The 20016-nt window shown below is 42.2% G+C and overlaps 1 protein-coding gene across 2 annotated transcripts in view; it reads right to left on the reverse strand.

The window, feature by feature from the left end:
• Positions 1-20016, reverse strand: part of Cacna2d3 (calcium voltage-gated channel auxiliary subunit alpha2delta 3) — an 800506-nt gene that overhangs the window by 415160 nt on the left and 365330 nt on the right. For both annotated transcript variants that reach the window (XM_076931312.1, XM_076931311.1), the window contains exons 7-9: positions 17585-17645; positions 17344-17494; positions 6913-6987 (exon numbers count right to left, since the gene is read on the reverse strand). In XM_076931312.1, the coding sequence (XP_076787427.1) occupies positions 6913-6987; positions 17344-17494; positions 17585-17645 (287 nt within the window). The remainder of the gene's footprint in view (positions 1-6912; positions 6988-17343; positions 17495-17584; positions 17646-20016) is intronic.

Below are 20016 nucleotides of genomic sequence, written 5' to 3' on the forward strand. Positions count from 1 at the left end.
GTAGGAAGCGGGCAGTCTCAGATATCCCAATGTCCCTAGAATTTGTCAGGAAGCATGTGAGCACTCTCTAAGGCATTGGAATGTGCTGGTGGAAATCAACTAACTGCCACTGATGCTCACACTGCCAGTTCTGCACAGATGACATGCAGGTGACAATGCTCCTGTCACATCATGAGAAGAGTGGAGAAAAGGTTCAAGGCTGATGTCAGGAGTACCAGATTAGAAATGACTAACAAGAAATGCCAATCGGAAACTACCCAGCTTCACTCCGTCACATTTTGATCACTTTGAGTATATTAAAAGGTGCCATATTTCCACCATTTTGTATAATACAATATAATATACTGGGCAAAAGCGAAAAAATTCCAAGCTTTTATTGTCAGTGTTTTTCCAGTCTTCTATTAAAATGACAAAACAAAACAACAACCTTGAATGAATCTTATCTTAAGTGTCATATGCCTTTGTTCATTCATCTGCAGTTCTGGGAACCACCTGCCTCTCAATCCTAACCTGGGCTCACAGTCTTTTCCCTGTAGAAAATGGGCATGACTGTACAACATAGACCTATCTCACATCCACAAGTATGGTCAGCTGGGCTGCTTGCTGTCTGTCCACTCCATCCTTAGGATGTGGTCCTTGACCCATCAAAACCACATGGAAGAATCATAGAGGCATAGTCAGGGAGAGGGTATGGCTCTGAACATTGGGTCTGAGGCCTTGCGTACAGTCTTCCATCCTTAGGAACTACAGTTAAGTAAGTATATGTATATTTACACTTTACTTTTAATGAACAGTCTATGTCCCATGCTGCCAAAGGAGTTCTGCAGGTGCATGGTCCACGTTGTACTGATGGCAAAAACAGGAACCTGTTTGAATTGACCAACAAAGCTCATCTCTATTTTAAAATATATAAGATACCAATGGAAATTAAATGTTTCATACTCTGAGTCTGTTCTCAAAACATAAAGAAGCTGGTTTCCATTATAAAGCAAATCACAATCAGCACTTTTGCAACAGGACTGAAGAACTTCTGCCCTGCCAAGCCTGCAAACAAGCCTGCAAACTGCCTATCCCTAGGTCCTGAATCTTCACCATTGTTTGTCCAAAGACTGTCGTATCTAAATGGCTTTTGCCTGAGTCGTTGAGCCACTTGGGGTATATTTTTTTTCATAAACTGTAAAGCCTAGGCCAAGATTAATTTCACGTTTGCTCTATTATGAATGTTAAATTGTTTCAGTGTCTTTCATGATCAAGAATAGCCCACCCTTCCCTGAACTGCTTTGTAACTTCTTCAAAACCAAACTGGTCCCATTTGTGCAGGTGTCATCTGTGTTCCCTGCAAACCCTGTGTACCTACATGCACGCAAACATGCACATACAAACACAAGTCCAAAAGGGGGAGGTATAAAAAGAATAAGTTAGAAAAAGTCAATCTGTCCCTTTGGAGGTGATACTTAACAGTACCACAGCTGCCATTAGTAGGAAAGAATAAAGACACCGAGTGCAACCTTGGTTGTCTGTTATTCCTCAGGTTCCTCAGACACTGTTCATGGTTTGTTTTTTGTTTTGTTTTGAGACAGAACCAGAGAGACAGACAGAATATGTGAAAGAGAGAGTGTGTATGTGAGAGAGACTTCTTGATCTAGAACTTGCAAAGCAAGCCAGGCTACTTGGCCAGTGAGTACCAGGCACTGGCCCTTTCTGCCACCCCAGTGCTGGGATTATAAAGTACACAATACCACACTTGAGTTCTAGGAATAGTTGAGTTCTGGGAATAGTATGTACTGGCTGGTTTTCTAAAGGACTTGGGTTCCTTTGCCAGCACCCACATGGTGGCTCAAAACCATCTGAAACTTCAGCACCAGGGGATCTGATGTCCTTGTCTGGTCTTTGTAGGCCTTAGGCACTTATGTGGTGCACAGGAACACATGCACACAAAACATCCATACACACTAAATAAAATAAGGTTTTAAACAAAGTCAAGCTGTCAAATTTTCACCAAGGTCATTCATTGTAAACTGGGGTTTTTGTAAATGGCCTTTTCATCATGAGGAAATAATATCTCATCTCATTTTGCTAAGGTGTTCTTTAAAAACAAAACAAAAAAATAAACAAACAAGCAAGCCACCAAAAATATAGTAGGGCTTAGGTCCTGGCCAAATGCTTTTTCCCAGTCAAACATTAGGCTAGCATATCACATACCTTGTCATCATTAGCCTAGTGACATTGATTGAGTTGACACTGATGTTGAAACAATTTGCATATTCAGAGTGAAGCCTACTCAGGTGGTGTACTATTATTTTCTTTTGCTCTATTGATATTCATTTTACCAGAGAAATCTCCCCAACCCCACCCCACCCCCCCAAAAAGGGAAAGGGTGATGTCTCAGTATGTTCCATTTGGCTCTAAGTGTCAACTTAACACAGCCTAGAGTCACCTGAGAAGGAAATCTCAATTGAGGGTTTGTCCAGAGCGGATTGGCCTATGGGTGTATTTGTGGGGAATAGTCTTGATTGTTAAATGATGTAAGACAGCCCAGCACACTGTGAGTTGGCAACAATTCCCTGGGTAGGTAGTCCTAAGCTAAACAAGGGTCTGTCAGTGAAGTTCCTTCTCCAAATTCTCTAAATAGACTACTATCTTTAAGCCAAAATAAATCATTTTTCCCCTAAATTGCTTTTGTTCAGGAGCTGAAACTAGAACATACCCTTTCCATTTTTTAAAAGAATATTATGTAAAATTGACATTAATTCTTCTTAAACTGTTTGGTACAAATTAATAGTAAAACCATCTGAACCTGGAAATTTCTTTGATGGGAGGGCTTTTACATTTTCAACTAAGTTTCTCTTGATAGTTATAGATCTATTAAACTGTCTATTTCATTAAACTGATTTGGGTACATTTGGACCACTTTTGTTAAGTTGTTGAATTTACAAGCTCAAAGCTGTCTATGGTGTTTCTTTATTATCTTTTACAATATTTATTTATCTATCTATTTATTTATTTAATGTATATGAGTGTTCTGTGTTCACACACACCAAAATCAGATCTCATTACAGATGGTTGTGAGGCATAATGTAGTTGCTGGGAATTGAACTCGGGACCTCTGGAAGAGCAGCCAATGTTTTAATCTGTGAGTTATCTCTCCAGCTCACACTATTATTTTTCTTAATGGCTACAGGATCTTCTCTACTGGTGTTTCTTGTTTCATTTCTAATATTCCTGATTATTATTATTATTTCTTCTTCTTCTTCTTCTTCTTCTTCTTCTTCTTCTTCTTCTTCTTCTTCTTCTTCTTCTTCTTCTTCTTCTTCTTCTTCTTCTTCTTCTTCTTCTCCTTCCTTCTCCTTCCTTCTCCTTCTCCTTCCTTCTCCTTCTCCTTCTCCTTCTCCTTCTCCTTCTCCTTCTCCTTTCTCCTTTCTCCTTTCTCCTTTCTCCTTTCTCCTTTCTCCTTTCTCCTTCTCCTTCTCCTCCTTTCTCCTTTCTCCCTTCTTTTTTTCTCCTCCTTTTTCTCCTCCTTTTTCTCCTCCTTTTTCTCCTCCTCCTTTTTCTCCTCCTCCTTTTTCTCCTCCTCCTTTTTCTCCTCCTCCTTTTTCTCCTCCTCCTTTTTCTCCTCCTCCTTTTTCTCCTCCTCCTTTTTCTCCTCCTCCTTTTTCTCCTCCTCCTTTTTCTCCTCCTCCTTTTTCTCCTCCTCCTTTTTCTCCTCCTCCTTTTTCTCCTCCTCCTTTTTCTCCTCCTCCTTTTTCTCCTCCTCCTTTTTCTCCTCCTCCTTTTTCTCCTCCTCCTTTTTCTCCTCCTCCTTTTTCTCCTCCTCCTTTTTCTCCTCCTCCTTTTTCTCCTCCTCCTTTTTCTCCTCCTCCTTTTTCTCCTCCTCCTTTTTCTCCTCCTCCTTTTTCTCCTCCTCCTTTTTCTCCTCCTCCTTTTTCTCCTCCTCCTTTTTCTCCTCCTTTTTCTCCTCCTTTTTCTCCTCCTTTTTCTCCTCCTTTTTCTCCTCCTTTTTCTTCTCCTTTTTCTCCTTTTTCTCCTTTTTCTCCTTTCTCCTTCCCCCTCCCTCTCCCCCTCCCTCTCCCCCTCCCCCTTCCCCTTCCCCTTCCCCTTCTCCTTCTCCTCCTCCTCTTCCTCCTCTTCCTCCTCTTCTCCTCATCCTCTTTCTTTTTCTTCTTCTCCCCCTTCTCTTATTCTCTCTCATCTTTGTGGGTTTTTCTAGAGTTATAAATTTTACTGACTCTTTTTAAAAAGGAAGTTTTGAGTTTCATTGATTTCTTTCTTCATTGTTTTCTTCTCTAACTTAATTTATTTCTGTTCTTTATCATCACCTTGCTCCTGCTTGCTTCTTTTTCTCTTTCCTTTGTAACCTCCACTTGATCATCTTTCCATTTAGTACTTAAAAGTATTATTCTTCTTTCTGCCCATACAACTTCTCAGGAGACCCACTGTTACATAGGTGTTTCATGAAAGCAATGTACCCTTTCTCTCTCATTGTTTCGATAAGAAAACCAGGTAAACTATCTTAATACATTCATGTCTAAAAGCCCCTGGCTAGTTTGCCTTCTACTGAATATCTTTCAGGTTCATCCTATACATGTTTACTAGAGTTTTACAGAGTTTCAGCATTCTGACGGAGTAAGTCTGATTGATACATAGTGCTTCCACACTATTCAGGTTGGCAAATCAAAGAGTTTTGCAAGAGAAAGAGATGTATAGTCATAAAAGTCTGCTATAGGGAATTTTCTAGAAGGCTCATAATTAAATAGAATGTTCAATCTCATTTCCTAAGGTTTTCGTTCAACACATCTTTATATATATGTGGGGAGCCAACAGAAGGCAGCTATCATCCTTGAAGCCATCTTGAGCCATATACCCTGACAAGAGACTTGTTTTCAACAGCCTACAACAGCTAAGCACACTCTGATAACATCTTGTTTTATATACCCAGGATTTTCCCTTGGGTGTGTGTGACTTAAAAGGCATGACTTAAGAAGTGAGACTTATAAAAGGTGAGAGGCAGACAGAGGAGGGGACTGGAAACTTGGAACTTGGAGGCACTAGGAACTAAGGACTAGGAACTCAAGATGTGGGACTTAAACTAGGAACAAGAAACTTGTAAAGAGAGAAGAAGAGAGACAAGAATAAATGGGACTGAATCACATTCTGTCTGGTCTCCATTCTTTGCGTCTGCCCTCACTCTCTCTCTTGCTGAACCCTGACCCGCAAACCAGAGCAGTAATACGAGCCGGGACAATTTAGCCCATAAAGCTTGGGGCAGTACAGGCTCTAACAATTTTGGCCCCCAAGCTTTTGGCAGTGTGAGTTCCAACATTTGGCGGAGCAGTCCCCGACATGTATATGTATATGTATATGTATATGTACATATATATTCACACACACATATATATATATATATATATATATATATATATATATATATATATGTTTCAAAACTACTCTAGGGTTTTTGTTTTTGTAACCATAAATTCAAATACAATTTTAACAAATCTCTGTCCCATTTCCTTAGCCAGTCCCATATATGACTTGATACTTTCAAATTTTACAATGCTCTCCATTCTTTGTGGAAGCTACCAGCCACCAGAGGATGGCTTTGATCATTTAAACATCCTTCACTTTAAAATTGGAAACTTGCTTTGTTGGTGCCTGCTTGAGACAAACACTGGAGTATCAGAAAAGGGTGGACTCCTCATCCAGGCAATGGACAGAGGGAAAGTGCTTAGAGAAACTTGTCAGTTCCTCATGTTCATACAAATGAGCATCCTCAGGAAGCACTTACTCTTTGAACTACTCTGTACTTGTAAACATGAAGTGTGTGTGTGTGTGTGTGTGTGTGTGTGTGTGTGTGTGTAAGCTTTTTGTTTCCCAAACTGAAACTCAGTTGTTACCATTCCTGTGTGCCAGATGGAATGAATCTCTCCCAGTCTCCCGTGACTCTCTACCTCGGAGATTACCAAGCAGAGTTTCTCCTTCCTTCCTTTAAGATAATACCAATTTCTCTACCAATAGGGCCAGAGCTTTGCTCTGTAGCATGTGTCACAGAAGGCTGCCTTGGTCATCACCATTTGTCCCCTCATAGGAATCTGATCACCAGAGGAAGAGATAATGTCTTATGTAAAGTCTTGTAAAATAACATGGGTAATGGCATCCATGAGTCCAGTGAGGTGTGACAAGGCTGCAGCTAAACCTTTACTGGTCTGAGTTGTCATCAGTGCTGTGGAAGAGAAATGATGGATACATGATAGTTGGGTTGCCAAATCAAAAAGTCACACAAGGGAAAGGGATGTATCATCATAGAAGGCTGCTATATGGAATTTTCTAGAAGGATCATAATTGAATTGAAACTTGAATCCCATTTCCTAAAGTTTCCCTTCAATACATATTCATTGTATTTTACAATATTTATGGAATGAGCCATTCTTGAAACATTTAGGATATAGCAGTCTCAGCTCACCCCTCTCTGGTGACGCTTACTTTCACTGGAGACAACTTATCACAAAAGATACCCCAAAGATAAGTCAATCCATTATAACAAGTGAGAAAAGAGAAACAATGAATTCAGTTTTCAGTGAGATATCACAAAAAAAAACATCTTCTTTCTGTGGTGCCAACAGAGACACTGAGCACACACAATGTCTGCTGTTGGCAGGAGAGAAACAAAGCCAATCCGATGGATCCAGGAAAAGCAGGCAGCTGAATAAAGTGTAATTATTTTACTGCCATGATTTTATATGTGCTTCTCAATAAACATTCCACAACCTGAAGTGAGCTCCAACAGCCATGGTGAACACATCACATTCAAAGAGATTTTAAGAACTAAGATAGAATTATTATGAACAATCACAATAACAGAGACAGGGGTATGCCCCCAGATCTCTGATGCTCCTACCCAGAGGCAGCACCTACCTCCTTGTTGGTTCTGTCTGCTTGAACCAGTGTTCCATTCAGACAAGGTTCCACATAGTGAAGCTCTTCATTATACTGCAAAGAGAGAGAAACAACCAAGAGGAAATATTGAATGAGGACCCCAAAGTATACGCATTAAGAGTCAGGGCCACATGGGAAGAGAACAATCACAGGCTCCATTCACCCAGATGGTTGCAATCAAGCGCTAAAGACAAACCTCTTTGAAGGAAGCCTAAAGAGCCCATGCTGAAGCACAGCAGGGTGCATACTGATAACTGGCCATCCTTCAGTAGTGCAGAGAGCAGTTACACATGCTCCAGTGTGTGCTTGAGAGATGAAACAGGCAGATTGGGTGCTACAGCTCCAGCCTCAGATTCATAGAATCAAGATAACTGTGTTGCTCAAACATGCAGAGACATACTGGAAGGAAGAAGGGGCTTGATGTTCTCAGTAACCCAGGAAGTTTGGGGAGGAGCTTTTTAACTCCTCTTATATAGTAGCACTGTCTATATGGCTTTGTCAATACCTGCCTTCTCCAACATGCTGGATCCCAAGAAATGCAGGATATAACCCTTAGTTTTTGTCCTCTGCCCATGACCTTTCCCAGGGCTTTGATGGGCTCTGGACACTTGGACCAGCTGACCCCTCAAGTATCTTTACCCATTAGTCCACAACAAAGGCATGCTCTGGTCATTCTACATCCCCTGCTGGTCCATGCCGTGTCTCATCTTTTCCTTCTGACCTTCACCACTGAGAAAGAACTGTGCCCTGTGTGGGAGTGCCCTGCCTGACTTCTGCTTTCCCTGGGTGACTCATATTTGTCCTCTGGATTGGCTCAGTCCCAGACCCACTGGGAAAGAACCTCGGGATCACGAGAGATATCTAACCCAGAACTGTTTTTCCTTGCTGGGCAATTTTTTGGAGGGTAGTGGATAATTATTTTGCTAAAGAGGATAGTGAAAGGGACTAGTTCTAGGGTTGGGTTCTGGGGAACTGTGGTAATGTTGTATTTCTGGAGATGGTCAACCAGATTAAACAAATATATTCATTTTGTGATGATTCTTTGGGCTATGTTTATACTGTGCATATTCTTGTTATGTTAAATTAAAGTTAGATGTATTGTGGTGGTTTTAATATGGTTGCCCCAGGGATTTGCACTATTAGGTGTGGCCTTGTTGGAATAAGCATGGCCTTGGAGGAAGTGTGTTATTGTGGGGGTGTGCTTTAATACTCTCCTCCTAGCTGCTGTGACACAGTCTTCTGGTTGCCTTTGGAACAAGATATAGAACTCTAAAATTTTCTAGCACCATGCCTGCCTGGGTGCTGCCATGTTTTCTGTCATGATGATAATAGACTGAACCTCGGAACATTTAAACCAGCCCCAATTAAATGTTTGCCTTTTATTAGAGTTGCCTTGGTAATGGCATCTTTCCACAACAATGGAAGCCCTAAGATATATATGCTCTGCTGAAGTTAATTGCTGAGGAACTGAGCATGGCATTTGATCCCCAGAATGGAATGCTACCTCTAGATTCAGGAAGCACTGACATAGATCAACATGAATGTCTTCATCAGGGTCTCCTGCACTTTGGAGAGAAACTGGAAGCTGCTATGGAGATATTCATTCCCCTCTCCTTCACCTCCTTTGCTGATGAACAACTTGATTCAGGAGAATCAAATCCATGCAGCACAAGTGGTCTTAGTCAATCACAACTATCCAGCTGTGCTCTGTTAGATACTAGCTTCCAGAGCCTCTTTGTTGCCAGGGTTAGTTAGAGAACAGAAAGGAAGTTTCTTATGTGTTTTCCTCAGACTTTCTTCTGTAACTGAAAGAAAATTCATCTCGATATACCTATCCCTCCCTTCCTGCTTTGGGTGCTGTTGTTGTCTAGGGGCAGCAGCTACAGCAGGTGACAAAAAGATGCAAAGCATGGGCCAAAGAAGAGAACAAGAAGGTGGAGCCAGCATGGGTCTGCCACTGATGCCCTCTGAACCACAGGACCAAGACTACCTGCCCTCCTTCTGGAGTCTTGGATAAGGTTATTAGACAAATCCATGTTGAAGGGGCATTTGAACCTTTATTCATCTCTAGTGTAACTCGGAGATTTAAATGATATGCATGTCACAGTCATGTGTAGAGATCAGACAACAACCTTGCATGTCGGTCCTCCCTTTCTATCAAGGTTGAGATCCTGTGGGTCATTACAGCATACCTCTAGCTGGCCCAGGAGCTTATGGAGATGCCCCTGTCTCTACCATCTATCTTTCCATAGGAACACTGGGAAGACAGAAGTGTGTCACATAACAAGCTTTATGTAGATCTGGGTATTCGAACTCAAGTCCTGAGGCTCGAAGGGCAAGAACATGCTACCAATTAAGGCATCTCCCCAGCCTTGTTCTTGCTCATAGCCCACTGTTTTCCAGGTAATTTGAAAAGTTCCACTAACACTCTTCCTAACACATACTTTCAAAGGCAACGTCTGTGGTTGTGGAGTCCAAGATTAGAGTTAGGATGGCTGTACCAAGTCCTGTGCTGCTAAGGACACTGGGTAGCTGCAGTTGCAAAACCTCACTGAGTCCACTTATGCCTAATCCTCTGTGGTACCCGCCACAGTGGACCTGTGGAGATGTAGGGGTTGACAGATCTGAGTGAATGCACTTTGCTAATACAGAGGCTAGCAGATGTTGGGGGAGGGACTGGGGGAGGGGCTTAAAAGCAAAGAAGAGCAGGGAATTTTGTCCTCATCAGGGAAGTACATACGTAGTAATCAGAACCAGACCTCACTGTCACTGAGCACACTGTACACACAGTTGAGGCGTCTCCTCCTCTGAACACCAGCCAGCTTGGTAGTGGCATCATCCAAGCTTGCAGTTTTCCAATTTCTCCTGACTACATCAGGACTGAGCCAGGACCCAGCAATCTGTACTGTAACACTACGAGGCATGGAGGTAGCCACATGGAGAGAGGAGAGGTACATGCCCAGCTGCTGAGTCAAGAAAAAGCCCACTGGCTACACAAGCTCATCAGACTCCTGAGGGAGGCAAAGGATGCCCTGCACGTGGATGATTCTCAAGCTCCAGCAGCTCTTCATTTGGACACCTTTCAGCTGCTACATATTTACAGATGCTCCCTGAACACCCTTGCTGTTTCATTATGTGTGTATATGTAAGAGATGCCTATGCATATGTTCTTGCGGATGTGTACACATGTCTATGTGTGCCCATGTGTGTGTATGAATGGTGAGGCCAGAGGTCAACATTAAGTGCCTTCCTCTCACTCTTTACCTTATTGAGTCTCTTCACTGAACTTGGAGATCACTGATTGGCTGGACTGGCTAGCCAATGAACTCAAGGGAGTTCATTGCCTGTCTCTCTCCCTCCCCCTAGTAACACCAAAATTATAGGCATGCAACTACGTGCGTGCTGTGTGTCTAGGTTTCACATCCTGGGGATCTGAAATCAGGGATTTATGCCTGAGCAGCAAGCATTCTATTTTCCTAGCTCCAGTATTTCCTGGATTTTTGTTTTTGTGAATTAATGGTGGTAGATAGTCACATCAGTTTATATCTGACGATGGAGTTGATGCTAGTCTCAGTATTCAATAGCCCATAAGTAACTCTTTCATTCTTATTTGGCAAAAGTGACATCAGTATCTCAAAGAGAAAGATGCCACAATTCACCCTCACAAGTGCAATCTCTTCTGTATGTTGTTTCTAGCTCCTCCTATGGTGAGTACTCTACCATTGAGAAGCCTCCAACCATCCCTCTCTCCTACCAAAGGAACAAGTGCTTCCTGCTGATGCTGAGGGAGTTTTCTTGGTAGGGCAAGATAGTCTGAGGAGCCCTGAAAAGATCTAGCTCAGCAACCCAGCCACATGCAGAAGGAATGCCACCACTTTCAGTGCTTAGAACCTTCCACATGACCTACTGGGTCTCAGTCACTGTTAGCTTTCTTTTCCCTTCCTATTTCCTTGTGGCTTTGTCTTTGGGTTCACACAAATAGCCCATGGTCCTGCCACATACAAGCAGAGTCACTTGGACAAAGCATTGCAGCTCCACGGGCCAGAGGATCTGGGTTGGAGAAAGCAGAGGTCACGAACCCTGCCAGAGGCTTACAGTGAGGATGAATGAGCCTGTTCAAGGTCCTAGCATGAAGGAAGATGAGGCAGGCTACCATATGTGCATCAGTGTATAAAACAGAAATGAGGTAGGCATGGGAATAAAATGTGTAGACAGAATGATAGACTGACATGTGAGCTAAGGAGAAAGGGAGAGGTGCTAGTAATGGGACCAGACTGCTTTTGGGAGCAGAGGCCACAATTTCCTTGCAAGGAAATGTTCTTGGTTTCCTTGGAATAACAGTGTATATGCACTTGTGGGATACAAAGTGATGTTCCACTGGGTACAAGTGGCCAACTAAATGCCCAAGACAGTGACCTGGCTTTCTACTCCACACCATACTCTGAGCCTTCCCATGGACCCAGTTCTCTAACAGTAGGAGATGAAGCATTACCTCCCAGGAATGTGTCTGCCATAGAAGTCTTCACTCCCCCAGTTGCTCACTGAGCATTAACTATTAACCTACTATGTACCAGGCATCTAAACACCTCCTCAGTTTGCTCATGACCATCACCACTGAATGATCCTATTGGTTGTAAATGAACATATTCATATCTCTACTCTTCTTTTTCATGATAGAAAGTACATGGCTCTCATACTAAAAGGGTCCTTCTGAATTCAAACCAGGCCACCATGATCTTCCTCAGATATCACACTATGTCCTAACATCCCTCTCTCTTGTTGAGAGACTATGTCCCGATCTTGATCAACCATCAAACTCATGGCCAGGGAGCAAAATGCATAACACCACACATTTTTCCCCTTCCTCTGCTCACTCTCTGTAAGCATTTTCCTCTTCTCTTCTTTCACAGGCAAAGCACAATTGCCAGACAGAAGGCAACTAAGAAAGGCAGGCTTTAACCTCAGTCCTTGAATGGCCAGAACACTCTTGGGGAAAATCTGAAAATGAAGATATGGCAATGTAGTAGGCATCATATCCCCTGTTGGCTCTCATACTTAGCACAACCTGATAATTTGAATTCTAGTTAATGTTTCATGTCAGAGGCTCAACATGCTGGAAGAGAACAATGCATCTTCCAGACTTACCTGGATAAGACCATCAGTTGCCTAGATACCAGGATGAGGGAAGACAGAGGGAAGAAGCTTCTAGGAAGGTCTCCCACATCATTTTAAAAGCTGAAACTCCACATGATGCCCTGAACATAGCCAACTAGACTTGTCTGATATGGCCTGCCTCTTTCAATGTTGTTCAATTCTTTTCACCAGCACCATTCTGGACCATTTTCCTCCATGTCCTCCCCCATCCCAATGAGTTCAAGACACTATCAATTCTCTCCTGAAGTGAAGGCCAGTCTCACATGTGACAATGGTACTTGCCTTCTCAGTAAGCTCTTTCCACTTTCCATCCCTGATCTAGCCCATGGCTTACACCTAATGTCTCTATCACTTTAAATACCCACCAGTCATCACCTTGTTCAACACATCTTCATGGACTCTCCCACTGATGCATGCTCTCTCTGTGTCCCTGCCAAGCTCCCTCCCAGAAGGAGCTGGCCTCACTGTACCATGAGCATCTGTTCCTGGGCTTCCCTACCAGCCAGTCACACACAGGGTCTCGGGGGTACTGAGGTAGATGCCTGTCTTCTACAGCTAAGCACTTAACACAGAGCACACAGCCATGTTTATTAGCTCAGACAACAAGAAAAACAAAAGGTCAAAAATGTAGAGAAACCCACTTAACACAAATCTGAGTAAGAAAAAAAACCCTGAAGTATAAAATTTAAAAAGAAAAACCTTTACCGATGTCAAATAAAAAAATTAATAAGCAACAAAAAAGGGAATATGTAGGTATAGCTTGAAGAATTTGAAGTTGTACCAACAGCCCATAATATAAAAATTCTGCCTTGTTCCTGGAATGTAAGAAGCTGATGCAAAGAAGATTCAATTAACTGAGTTTATAGTTTTGCTGCTGAATTTTTAATTAAATGGCCTTTGGGATGAAAATGTAGGAAGTATGGAATGAAACAGAGGAACCCACAATATTTTCACTAACACAAGGCATCCCTAGATCGTCTTTCTCACAAGAGTATCTTCCGAAATTAGAAACACAACTGGGTTTAATTAGTAGTACAGCACCAAAGAGCATGGAAAGTCAACACCAACCCAGGCCTCTCAGCTCAGCCCTGATTGCTTTATAATGCAAGTCACGGCAGCCTGGGTACTGGAGAATTCGTTCTAAGAAAAAGCTATGAATTATAAACAGAGTATCAAAAATTTTTAAGGTGAACTAGCAAATGATTCTCTCCTCCATACTGTTCTGCACAAACAAGGCCTGCAGGAGGCCTTTAAATTGATTTTACAATATCAGCCCAGTTAATAAGGTGTTCGTTTAATGCCTGGCTTGGCTTCTTTGTAAAACCATTTCTCAACTTCCAGCATCATATGGAATTAGCACCCTCATTTTTATGATAATGTTGTTCATTTAATGCATGGCTTGGAGAATGACTTCAAAGTGGATGAGAAAAAAATATATCCCTTTTCTTGTCATAATTTGACCTCAAATTTTAACTCCAACTGCATAAAATCCCTCTATTTCACCTGTTCTTTATAACTCTGTCAGTTAACTCATTAGCTCTAGACAGAATTTTTTCACTACTCTGCCTATCAAAGATAAACAGTGGTTATTTATCCTTTCATGTTTATTCTCTGGAAAGGCCCGGATCAAGAGATTTCCAGTATAATATATAAGATTCACTTGACAATGAACTTAATAAAATGTAAAGCTTATTCAAATGGCCATGAACCATCTTTCCTATTATTTCAATATCCTCCTGCCTTCCTGCATCAAGACACTGAAAATCACAGGTAATTATAAATTAGATTTGCCTGAACAAACCCCTACCATGCAAGAGGGCTTCCAACACTGGAAACAAGGCCTGCATTCTTGACTTTCTCTAAGATGCATCCTCAAATATCCATCTGGCAAGCATAGGAAGGTTGGCCATACAGCAAAGGCATCCAAAGGACTCTCCTCTTGGGTAGCAGGATTTTGTAAGAACAACCCACTCATGCAGGCAGGGCATTCTGTGTAGAGGTGCAGATGCACCTCCTTGTATGCATCTGAAATCACTAGTTCTTGGGGTGTCCTCCAACAAGTGATCATTTTAAGCAGACTTGGGGAAAACCTATACCATATTATGAAGACACATATGTAAGGCAGAAGGTGGAGAAAATGCTGCAGAAAGACAAGAGTCCATAAAGCAAAGCTAGTGAGATGCACAGGGCACCAGGAGTCGCAACTCAAGGCAGTATAAGTGACAACTAACCATCTCAGCATTTACCACTGGCTAGGGCTCTCCAATTGTAAGTGAGTGTGCAAACTTATGCCCTATTTGGTGGATGTTGTGGTAGGACAGATGCAGCTCTTTCTGATGTAGCAATTTCATGTGCAGAAATTATTCAGCCAAACACATGCCCAACCTCATAAACATACACACTCTATCTTTAGTGTGTTCCAGGCCATGACAAGCCTATCTACTGCAGCAATCTCAAAAAAAAGGAGAGGACCTCACAGAAGAATGATAATAACACCAATCTATAGCCAACAAAGAGGTTTGGGTAAGCATCTGATATCAACTATATTTGTAGGTAGGTAGGTAGATAGATAGATAGATAGATAGATGATAGATAGATAGATAGATAGATAGATAGACATTTAATTAAAATAAAAGAATAGAAGGAAATTCTTAGGTATTCTGTAGAATGGGATTCTATTTCTGGGAAAACATGTGGGCATGGGTCAGTATGATGGCTCAGTGGGTAGAGACAGTTGCTGTTAAGACTAAAGACTGAGGTCAATCCCCAGGACCAAATGGTAAGAAAGAACAAACTCCTGAAGGTTATCATCTGACACCCAAAGGTAACACATGCTAAAATGCAGCATCATTTTTAAGCAGGTGGGTGCATACATAGAGAAAAATTGAAATAATTATATCAAATGGAAGAAGAACAAAAATATGAATTGTTTTAAATATTTACGTGCTTTATTTATTCAAAAGCAATCATCATAAAAATTCAGTGTTAATTCGTTGTCTTCCAATGTGAATTTGCTACTATATCTGACCCACTCGTTTAAAGAATAGTGGAATGGAGATCAGGATTCTATCATAAAGGGTTCATATAAAAGTATTCAGACTTCCCAGTCATCACCATAACTTTTCAGATCATCTTAATTCATGCTGAAAATGAATGAACAGATGCAAGGTAATGGGTAATGTGCCCTTTATTCTCTGAGGGAATAACTTAGGGTAAAGAAAAATATTTCCCCCAACTCTTCCATAATAGCTGGCTGTCTCCTTTTAATTATCTTAATTACCCTCTCCTCGTTATTGCTTTGACACTGTATATCTTAATGAACTTACATAGATGATTTCAAGTGATTGGTCTTGTTAACAGAACAATAAATTCTGACAGATAAAGGATGTAAGATGTAATTAACTAGCTTCGCTTCTTCTGTGAATTCCTGATACTTCTCTGAGACATAATTAAAGATTAATAAGAAAGATTGTCTTGAATTTGCTGCTACTTATCTGTAAATGCTTCAGGATATGTGAGGTCCAACCACATTTACACTGTCACATGGGGGCTGGCAACTAGGGGATTCCTAGTAGAAAGCCAGTGGAGCCTTGATCTGAAAGCCTTCTTGCAAAGTGGGAGGTCCTGAACTCAATGTCTTTGTGGTAAGATGGTTGAGGGGACTAGAGACATCCTCTCCACTTCTGCACAAGAGAGCTAGAACATGTCGAGCTCAGACCTGAGGCTTCACTGTGCACTCTTCAGACTGCCAGTTCCAAACAGTGACAGATGCTGCTCCATGCCTTTGCCTTCATGCTATGTGCACAGGGCTGAGGTGAAAGGTCAACAGAGCGAACTACTAAGGATCTGAGGTTATGAGCTGCATTCAGAGGGTAGTCTACTAACAGTAGGTACTATTGTTTATTCCATGGGTATTTAAACTCTTACTGTGCATTAGGCATTGTCCTTGGGACTGTCTGTGTATCTTAAACAACCTTTGCATTCCATAAAGATAACGGTCTCTTCCTTTTCCAATTGCTCTACTTCAGAGCTTTGAAATTTTTCTTTGACCTATTTATTTGGCAGATGTACATTTATGTGCACATGTGTGTACATGAGTGTGTGCGTAAGTATGCACACATGCACATGTGCCTTAGCAAGGAAACAGTATTAATTTGTGAGTCCTGGGGATTGACTGATGCTATCAAACTTAGGAGCAAGTACGTTTCCTCACTGCACCATTTTGCTCCCCCATCTCAATGGCTTTCTAAAACCTGTAGCTGTCAGTTCCTTTGTTCTGTGGTTATGCCTTTTAGTCCAGAGGTCTCATCAGAATGTAGGAATGAACACCCAAGCAACACCCTTGCCACTTAAAGATCTGTTCCTTAACCTAGAGAACACAGGTTGGTGTTCTGTTTTTGCAGAAAGCTGCTGTAACATAGGGCTCAATGACAACACACTCTGAAAGTATGGGAAGGCACACACAGCAGAGATTCCTCACCACCAGAGCATTGTCTCAACTCTAATGCCCAACCTCTGTCCTTGCTACACTGCCTCCACTGACACTGGATATCAGCACATGCCCCAAACCTAAATATAGCAAAGTACACCTGTGCACCACATCCAAGTGCCCATTGTGCACTACAGGGGTCAACATTTCTTCTAACTACAGCCTTTAAACTGGGGGTGAGGGGGGAGGGTCTTAAGGGACATAATAAAAACATCAAAGAACTCCATAGAATGGTAAGAATTACAAACTGAAAACAGAATACAACTCTCTTGCATGTCTATATCACTGCCCAGTTTTAACATGCTCTCTGGTCTCCACCTGCCTGTGTCTGGACCCTGGACATTTCACTGATGCTATCTGAACTCTTCCTCTGTCCAAGACAGGCCCTGACTCCTGTTGTGGCTATGAGGAGGAAAGGGCATACCACTTGCCAGCCACCTTTCAGCCCGTCCTTCTTCCTGCTGTTAGCATCATGGACATGGGGTTGATCTGGCTTTAAGTTCATTATTTGAGAAATTCTAGCAGCTTGTGGGACATCTTTGTTAAGTCTATTCTCCAACATGCTCCCAAAAGGCTGGAGAGGCTGTTTGCTGACCTCAAAGAAGCAATGCATTCCACTGCATTCTCTGTCCCTGGAAGACCCCCTACTCTCTCTGACTCAGCGAATAGCACATAACCAAACCTCCATCCTCTACTCTGAGACCCTGCACATCACATTGCAATGTTGCAAATGACCCAAAGTGAAAGCACAGAGCAGGCACACTCACTGTGATGATGTTGAAGAAGTCATCATCTCCTAGAGTGTCCAGTATTGAGGAGACTGTTTGCTTGGCGATGGTCAGGCGGAGTCCTTTCATGCTCCCACTAACATCCACTAAAATGACAACATCCTTTGGAGAAGTCGCAGCTTGGATGTACCTAAGTGGAGGGAAAGTTAAGTAACCATGAATTGTTACCTCTCTTCAAATTTTCTCTCAAAATTGACCAAGAGATGTAAGCACTGCCTACCATTTTCTGTTCCTGCAGTCAAAGGCAATGACTCCATTCTCATCTGGTTTCCATTTAATACCTAGAAGAAAAATGGGCTGATAAGAAACCTTGAGACTTCAAATGGTTATTTGTAGTACTTCAAGACTGCTCCGCTTTGCTGACCAAATAGATGGGGTGAAAAGGCACAACCCAGCAGCTCCTCACTGACTGCTCATCCATCTCTGGGAAGTGCCCTCAGGTGGGAGGCCTGCAGCAAACAGGGCCTTGACCAACTTGCTTCAGAAAGCTATGAATAGAGACAGCCTCAACAAGATGCTGTCTATGCAGAGAAGATGCAACTCCAGCCCCTTTCATAGCTAGGAATAAAGACAGCCAAGACCATTTCTCACAGTCCAGCAAGGTGATAAAGCTGCTGGCATCACTCAAAGGTCTCTAGGCAGTGTCTGGCCCCATCACCAGACCCTAGTGAGGTTATGTCTACAGCACGGGCTAGGGAGAAACCATGTGATTTGATGGTCCCAACTCAACAGTTGTTTCCTTCCTATTCCTGTTTTAAAGCTCAGAACTTTGGCCTGCCTTTCCATGCTGAAATAAAATGGCAATAATTATTCAGCAAAATAAATCCAGGTCTTTTGAAGTCAGGCCTTGAAGTCAAAGGATTTTTTTCTCATACACAAACCTTATCAAGCAACTTTAGTCTTGTGGTTTGACAACCAGCAAGGACATAACCAAGGGTAGCATTCTTCATGAAAGTCTTATTTAGAATGACTGAGGTGGTTTGAATAGGTATGGCCTCTATAGATTCATGTGCTTGAATGCTCAGCCATAGGGAGTGGTATTATTAGGAAATGTGGCCTTATTGGAAGAGGTGTAGACTTGTTAGAGAAAGTGTGTCACAGTTCGGATGAGACTTTGAGGTCATATATGGTCAAGGTATGCCATTGTGACAGCCTCCTGCAGTCTGCAGATCAAGATGTAGAACTCTTGGATCCATCTCCAACACCATGTCTGCCTGCATACTGCCATGCTTCTTGCCATGACAATTGTAGGGCATGAAAGGAGTCTTGGTTTTGGTTGAAGCACTGGCTGGAAAGCCCAGAGACCCAGCAGGTGTCCATTGCCTATAAGGGACAGGCATCTCTTTTGCTGTGCTCCCAGAATCCCCATTGACCTGCACTGTTCAGTCACGTTCAGGGCAATGCAGCCCTGCCCAAAGAGCACAGATAGAAGGTGTGACTACAGGCCTCAGGCCCTAGAGAGATTTATATACTAATGAGATACCTGAAGACCAGAGGGCATAACCAATTAAACATTCTTCCCCAGACCCTCTCCCCCCTCCCTATTTAACTCAGGTCTGCCCTAAGTTTCAGGGGGGTGTACATCCAGATCCATCTACATCCACCATGACATTAAAGCCTGTAAAAACCCATGGACAAAAACGTGTGTCATTGGGACCACACCTGTGAGGAACATGGAGGAGGCCTTTAATGAGCCACAGCCATGGTGCCTAACTTACCCTGGAGGAACCCTTGGTGTCCCAGCCACCTTACCTACAGACAATAATAGACTAAATCTCTGAAGGTGTAAGCTACCCCAAATTAAATACTTTCTTTTATAAGAGGTGTCATGGTCTTGGTGTCTCTTCAAGTAATAAAACCCTTATTAAGGCAATGATATTTTGTTCCGGGGCCAATAAGATTACTCAGCAGGTAAAGACACTTAGGGCAAAGCTTGACAGTGTGAGTTTGGGAGTTCCCCCAAATCCATGATAACAGGAGACAGCCACCTCCCTCAACTATCCTCTGACTTACACATATACACACGTACACACACACACATAGAGTGACATGTGCACACATGTGGTCATGCATACACACACATGCAGGAAATAAATATATGTGTTCATTTTCATTCACTTAAAAATAAAATGAATTACTGCTTTAAATCAACTTAGGACATCATTGTTCTCAGCTGATCATGACTAGAAGACTTCAAACAGATTTTAAAGGATAGAAAAAAATAACCAGAAAGGTAATTTTCGTGGATGAAATTTCTGATTTAGGATGCAGCACTGACCACTTCTTTTTCAGCTCCCAGTGGCCAGCATTGTTGATCACGCCAGGGTAAAAACTGACCAGGTCAAGTGAACATCCCCAAACTACTAACACAGGTACTGTGGACCCCATAGTGACACTGTGTTCCATCACCCTTATACCCACGCTTCTACCTGCAGTGGGGCCTACTTTAAAGGTCTTCCCTCCAGGAATTAGAAAGCAGAACGATAAAAAAGGGCCAAGTAGAAATCATTAAGTATAAAGATAAAATATAACTGATAAAATGTCATACAATGAGGAGCCGTAATGTGATTTATTCCTAACTTACATGACAGACTGTCTTGTGTAAATTTCAGCCTAGTTAGGATGGCACAGCCCCCCCCTTTTATTTTATAA

This window comes from Arvicanthis niloticus, chromosome 3, assembly GCF_011762505.2.
Source record: "Arvicanthis niloticus isolate mArvNil1 chromosome 3, mArvNil1.pat.X, whole genome shotgun sequence".
Classification (NCBI taxonomy): Eukaryota; Metazoa; Chordata; class Mammalia; order Rodentia; family Muridae; genus Arvicanthis; species Arvicanthis niloticus.